At 40.1% G+C, this 7,500-nt stretch overlaps 1 protein-coding gene across 1 annotated transcript in view; it reads left to right on the forward strand.

Annotated features, from left to right (window-relative positions):
* LOC137981999 (uncharacterized) overlaps positions 1-7,500 on the forward strand; it is a 20,116-nt gene that overhangs the window by 11,363 nt on the left and 1,253 nt on the right. Inside the window, exons 4-5 of the mRNA XM_068829016.1 lie at positions 2,883-4,457; positions 5,916-7,500. The exon at positions 5,916-7,500 is cut by the window's right edge and continues 1,253 nt beyond it. Of these exons, the coding sequence (XP_068685117.1) occupies positions 2,883-4,457; positions 5,916-7,084 (2,744 nt within the window). The 3' untranslated portion in view covers positions 7,085-7,500. The remainder of the gene's footprint in view (positions 1-2,882; positions 4,458-5,915) is intronic.

The raw sequence follows: 7,500 nt of genomic DNA on the forward strand, positions 1-7,500 counted from the left end.
CTTTATAACGTCGACGCTTGCTTGCTTCAAAGACACTCCTCCAAGTTTCATACCCTTAAAATGAATTCCAAAGGTAACCTATAGGGAGACGAGAATCTGAAGAAAAGATGGATATCGTTTCTGAGAGGTTCGTCACCATCTTCAGTTTTCCAGCGGAAAAATCTGTAACAAACAAAGTCTTGTCTACGGAGCATATCCCCTCGATTTGTTTAAATGAACATGTATCTTGTGATTTGAACAACGCTGTTTCAACTTCGGATTAACAAATCCACGGTTACTAAATTTGACCTCTTGGTAAAGCCTAACCTGAGGTTATAGTTTAACCCGCTTTTGAGCAACCGGGCCCTGAACTTTACTCTGAATACATCAAACTCTGCAGCACATAAAAACAACCAAATTCAACACGTACCGTTAAGCTCACTGCTGCCCTCAGCGGATATCAAATTTGGCAAGTTGCCACTGTCCATCTGTGACTATTTATATAGAAAATTTCTCGCATTTACCAGCAGAGGATTATGCCAGGCGAACTAGCTTCAATAAGAACCCGCCAATTCATTGCTGAAAGGCTTGTTCCTTCACTCCTAAAAATTTCCGTTAGATGTTTTATTATTATTATTATTATTATTTTTATTATTATTTTTTTCACTCAAGGACTCCTTGATGTTTTAATATGTCCACTGGAACGATTGCCACTTCTTCACCTTTTCGCTGAAAGAAACTTAAGATCACTTTTATGATTCCGCTCCTGACTCGGCTACATGGAAATACAACGTACAGGTACAACAGTCGGAACAGGCAGTGAAAAGACTTCAGTACAACTGCAGCCCTCGATTACAAGCCTGCATTCCTCCTCGAAAAGGAGGAGAAACAGTGGCACTTACCATTTAAGCGGAACTTTCGGTGAGAATATTTTAACAGATGGCACTAGACATTCCCTACCGAAGAAATGAGAAACGGAATGAGCCGTTCCAGTTGTGAATCTATTTGCGAATGCCGTAGTTGTGAATCTATTTGCCAATGCCCTAATCCTCGCAACGGAGCCTGGTTCTAGTGGTACAAACAAATGGTACAGAAATTTCCGGTCGTTTCGATAAAAATGGCAAGCGCCTCAGGTTATTTCTGGTGAAATAGAGCCCACCAAAGGATTAACATTTCATAAACTAGAAGCAAAGCGTACAAAATACTATTGACATGTTTAAAAAAAATCATTGCGCATTATTTCCAAATACAGACATCCCCACACTGCCAGACCATGTCAGTTGTCGGTTTTCCTGTCAGTAATCGGTAATTGTCGGCCGTCAGTTTTATTTATCGCCGTTGGTCGCTAATCAGTGAACACCATTCAGACGCTCTAACAAAAGAAGTAGTGGTTTTAGAGATTCTCTTGTATCCTTCTCGAAAAGGTTCACCGGTGATCATTTCTCTAAACATTATCAAGAGGCCAATAAGATGCAATCTTTTCGCTTTCGTTTTCAAATGAACACATCATGGTCAATGTTTGAGTTCTGCCAAAAAGCCTCTCAGACATGATGGCCTAATCTAATTAAGTGGCAAGTACATTACAATTCTTGCCAGATAAATAGAAGAACGATTTGCCGGCATTGAAAAAAGATTTTTTGCCAGATATTAAAAAAAATGCATGCCCCACACAATTATACAAAACATTCAGGGCCCGGTTGTTCGAAAGCCGATTAACTTAATCCAGGATTAGCGTAAAATCTTGTTTCATGTTTTCAACTTTTTGGTGAAAGTTTCTTTTGTTGATTTTTGTTTTTCAAGGTTGATTTCTTCTAATGTAAAGTTTTGCCGAATATCATCATTGAACAGCAGAGTAGGGAACAGGGAGTAGAGAAATAAACTCCTTGGTTATTTTTTAATCTGGGATTACCGTTAATCGGCTTTTGAACAACTGGGTCCAGCAGACGAGGAAATGTCGGAATGAGGCTGGTCGTAAGCAGCTCTTTAAGTTTTACGATTTCCAATAGAAACCAATAAGGAAAGAAAGCAACTCTAAGGCCCAAAGGCCAAGTCAAAACTAGATTTGTTGATGAACTTCGCGGAGCGTTCATTGTCTCAGCAAAAGAAATTTGATGAAAAATCGAGAGTTGCATACCTTTTTTGTATCTTTTCTTTCACGGCTTTCCTAACGTTTCTAACTTGTCATTTGAAGACTCTCATATCTCGACCGCTTTAGTGATTCATAGTGCCAGAGAAATATGAAGTTCTACTAGAGACGAAATGGAACTCTAGGAGTCAGGATGACATGCATGGCGGTCATAGACAACGCTTCTCACCACTGCAATCGTATGTGGACAGAAACCTGACTCGACGGTTTTCCTCTGGGAGGTCCGGTTTTCCTCCCTCTCTTGCCAAAATCGACTCGCAGGTTCTTTTCCCCAATTTTAAAAGGAAACCCTTTTTTACCCTCATTTATTATATGATACTTAAAGCTGTCAAAAGTTACAAAAGATGAAAGTGTCTGGGTAACTCTTTAAAAGCAGTCAAAAATTGTAGTAAAACGATATTGATTAATTTGTAAAGCAGAAATTATGGCATTTTCCTTTTAGAATGTCAATAGCATGAGTGTTCCCACAAGTCTTTCATACATTGGTATATTCCGGAGGATTCAGTGGTAGTATCACGCAATGTTCCAAAACAGTTTCTTAGATCTTGCATTGCTTTGAGTTCAGTTTTTCGGTAAGAGATTTGAACAGCATTAGAGGCCTGGTGCAAAATATAGATTTGTTAATATGAATGAATTATAATAACCCTTTATAGACACCACGGAAAAGATAAGATAACAAAATTAAACTATCTTTCGTCATTTTTTTTTTACTAATAAATGAATAAATAAGTTAATTGCGCTGTCTGATTTTTCTCAGGGACGGATACATATTCGTTTGCTGGATTTCGGGCATGTTACTGTCTGAATGGATATTTTCGAAGGCACATGTTTGAAGGCTGTGAGTCATGTGAACAACGACAGGGATTCAAATGCGAAAATGGCACGGTTAGTCTTAAACCGGGTTACTGGTGGAAATGGGAGAACGATACAAACAAAGAACTTTACAAATCCTTCAGCGACTTCTTACAGCGGAATTCTTCTGTTGGAAGCCAATCCATCATCGAGTACCAATATCCTCTTCCTCAAGCATATAGATGTCCAAGACCAGAATCATGTCTGGGAGGTATGAACGCCACATGTTTTGCTGGATATAAAGGACCATTGTGTGAAGTGTGTAGTTCTGGATATTACAAACAGTTCAAGACATGCAAAGAGTGCCCCTCAACAGCATGGATGATAGCACAGCTTTCCGTCATAGCAGCAATAGTTATTATAATCGCTGTGGTTGTGGTTTGGAGAAGCAGGAAACAAGCCAAGAAGAAACAAGATCGCTTCTTAGTTGACATAATTCTTGGAAAAGTAAAAATTGTTATCGGTTTCTACCAGGTAACATTTGGAGTTCTCGATGCATTTGCATACATCAAATGGCCAGACTCTCTCGAGTTTATTGGGAAATATGCTGAGATATTACAGCTAAATGTTATCCAGATTGCTCCTATCCACTGTCTCTTTCCAGATCTAAAAGTCAATGCTTTTGTAAGATTGTTTACTGTTCTCGGTATCAATGCTGCAGTCATCATTTTAGCATTTATTATTTATGGCATTAGGAAGGTCTTATTAAGCAGAAAGACCTTCCCGAGTCAAGTGGAAAAAGTGAGGAAAATTTCGGAAACAAAGCAGTTGGTCTACAGAACAGTCTTTTTTTTCCTTTACCTAACCTATCTAAGCACCTGCTCCAAGACAGCAAATGTTCTTCCCCTTGCCTGTCGAACATTGTGCCTTGACGAAAAACATGAAAAGTGCGATACGTTTCTAAAAGTTGACTTTAATGTCAAGTGTTCCAGCCAAGAATTCCGACGATCTGTGATTGTTGCATATTGTAGTGTTTTGTACATCATGTTTCTACCTCTGGCTGTCTTGGTAGTTCTGTGGAGGCATCAAAGGTCATTGAAGAAACATGGCGACAGAGCCGACGATGAATCCACACATTCCCAGCATTCAATTCCAGAAATTGTCACAGGATTACACTTTTTATTCGCAAATTACAACACTCACACATGGTATTGGGAACTTGTTGAAACGGCTCGAAAGGTGACATTAACTTCAGGCATTATCCTGATAGGAGGTGAGAGCAGAGCCTACGTTGGGTTAGCATGTGTTATGTCAGGTCTCTATGGTATGTTCTTTGCGTTCAAGCGGCCAATAGCGGATCCATTTGAGAACAGCCTGATGCTTTCTTCCCTTGCCGTCACATTCGTCAATCTCGCAATAGGTGTTGTCAGTAGAATACCAGCAGAGACCACAAAATCCTCGCTGGAATCATACGTGGACCATATCATGTTCAACGCATTGGTATTTGGAGCAAATTTTCTCGTTATTGCAATTCTTGTGGGTAAGTATTTTCTTCGTATTTAAACTTAAATCAAAGAGAGTTGGGAACGCGTGGCATGACTTCATCTGATTGGTTAAAAATGGTGGCCCTTTGTTTGTTTCGCGCGCAAAGTGAATCTAAAATAAATCAATTTGTGACAGTGCTGGGGCAACACCACAAAGTGATAGATCAACATTATTTTCTAATCCAATCTTGTGCCAGAAACTCGGACCTCTATGGTTGCCTTTGACTTTTCTGCAATGAACAACCATCCTCTTAACTAGTTCACTATATTGTAACAATGAACTTTCTTTTTTATTCGTCAAATTTAATCATGGTGTGCACATCATTGGGCAAAGTAAATAGTGCCACTCCTCGCCCTCTCGGAGATCAAAGAAAATAAAAATAAAAAAAGGAATTGGAACCGCAAAGTACAAACCGCTTCTATGTCTTATCTTCCAAATAAAGTGTACTGCTGTATGTTAAGGTAAGGGCTAAGGTTAGAGTTCGTGACTGATTCTGCCATGTTTTTTTCAGGGACATGACGACTGATTTTCCCGGGAAAGGATATTCTAAAAATAAACTTATTTGTGACTGTGCTGGGGAGCCCATTCATGCTATCACAACACTCTTACCTAATTTCCTCGTCTTTAGCATCAGAAATATCTGTTTGCTCATTTCTTTCCGTCTTGTGGTATAACAAAGATTGATTGAGTTGCAATGTCAAAGTGAAATTTTCAACTTATGGATGGTGACAACTATTGTTATCGCACATACGTTCTGCGCATGTCGAGATACTCGGATTTCGCATGGGTGGTGTCTATTAATACAGGGATATTTTTGCGCAGTTCAAAACTATGCGGAAAAAGCAGAACTTAGCAAATGCTCTTGGTATCCAAAAAGAAAATTGGGGGTAACCACGCATTTTTCAGAGACAATTAAGCTTTAATTTGGAAAAAAAACTTCATACATTGCCTTGCATTTCAAGCTTTTTACAAATATTCTTGATAAAATTATCTTCGAAAAGTGCGTGGTTACCCCCAATTTTCTCTTTGGATTTCAATAACACTTGTCAAGATCTTCGTTTCCCGCATATTCATTAAACCGGGCAAAAATACCTTTGAATTAGTAGACACCTTCCTTAAATTTAGCCAACTCAATCAAAGAGGTTAGCTAGGTGGCAAAGCTCAACTATGCTTAGTGTTCTTTTTTAAACCATCATACGAGTTGTGTTTACTGAAACAAAGTAAGTTCTTCTGAAAATTTTCACAATATTTCGATCGAAAACACTTCAGCATCTTACAATGTGATTGGAATACAGTGACACGAACAAACATCCGGGCCTTTACAACCACTGGGAAAAAAACAGTCGGGCGAAATACGCATTTTGCAAAGTACCAAGCTCCGTTGTTGGGCTTCTCGTTCACTTGCGATACCATACAAACATATTCACTTCCTTTTTTTTCTTTTTTTTTTTAGTCCAGTACGGCAGGTATTTTTTCCGCTTTATCAAAGAGTGGCGCAAAAATCCACAATGGTCTCTTTCGTGTTGCCTGGCGTTGCTTTTGCCTCTTAATGAACTCCAGACCGAAATACTAGGAATGACAGGGAAAAATTTGCTGAACGAACAAGTGCAAACTGGTAACTTTAACGTGCCATCAGTATCTAGCACGTTAAAGGAGAGTGGAGCAGTAAGCTTTGAACTTGTTACTATTCATGAGCAGCCGGAAGAGTCAGCTGAACCTCAATCAGTCAACTCTGGCTTTGAAAAAAGCGACAACGGTGGCCTTGAAGAAGAAGATGCTGACAAAGTGGCATTTGACGCAAGAAAGGAGAGTGGAGCAGTAACCTTTGCACTTGCTACTATTCATAAGCAGCCAAAAGAGTCAGCTGAACCTCGATCAGTCAACTTTGGCTTTGAAGGAAGCGACAACGGTGGCCTTGAGGAAGACGATGCTGACAAAGTGGCATTTGACGCAAGAAAGGAGAGTGGAGCAGTAACCTTTACACTTGCTAGTATTCATAAGCAGCCAAAAGAGTCAGCTGAACCTCGATCAGTCAACTTTGGCTTTGAAGAAAGCGACAACGGTGGCCTTGAAGAAGAAGATGCTGACAAAGTGGCATTTGACGCAAGAAAGGAGAGTGGAGCAGTAACCTTTACACTTGCTACTATTCATGAGCAGCCAAAAGAGTCAGTTGAACCTCGATCAGTCAACTTTGGCTTTGAAGAAAGCGACAACGGTGGCCTTGAAGAAGGAGATGCTGACAAAGTGGCATTTGACGCAAGAAAGGAGAGTGGAGCAGTAACCTTTACACTTGCTACTATTCATGAGCAGCCAAAAGAGTCAGTTGAACCTCGATCAGTCAACTTTGGCTTTGAAGAAAGCGACAACGGTAGCCTTGAGGAAGAAGATGCTGACAAAGTGGCATTTGACGCAAGAAAGGAGAGTGGAGCAGTAACCTTTGCACTTGCTACTATTCATGAGCAGCCAAAAGAGTCAGCTGAACCTCGATCAGTCAACTTTGGCTTTGAAGAAAGCGACAACGGTGGCCTTGAAGAAGGAGATGCTGACAAAGTGGCATTTGACACAAGAAAGAAGCTGGATCATCACGCAAACCCGAGAGCGACATTCGATACTCATTTCTGACTGGCTTGTTTGGAGTATTAACTGGACTGACTGAAGATTATCGCTGACAACGGCATTCTTTAGTAGAAATATAGAACCTTAAGTCTTTCAATAATGTAACCTGGCAACATATGATTATCTTATTTGATCGTGAAATCGTTATCAGGAATAGAACATAAAAGATTACCTCATCGTAAGTCTCAAGGTTTGACATTCGTCACGGCACATTCCTTCAATTTATTACCCCCCCCTTCCCCCCCCCCCCCCCCCCCCCCATCCTCCCCGAGATTCTGTCTTTGAGATTGTTTATCGTTAAAACTCTTGATTAAAATCGGCTGGTTCTTAGAAATAATGTCTTTCGTTGACTCTCTGTTCCTTGACTAGAACTGACCAGGGGCGAAGTCTTGGATAATCTAAATCTTGTATCGCGAGTTCCT

Source organism: Montipora foliosa, chromosome 13, assembly GCF_036669935.1.
Source record: "Montipora foliosa isolate CH-2021 chromosome 13, ASM3666993v2, whole genome shotgun sequence".
Taxonomy (NCBI): Eukaryota; Metazoa; Cnidaria; class Anthozoa; order Scleractinia; family Acroporidae; genus Montipora; species Montipora foliosa.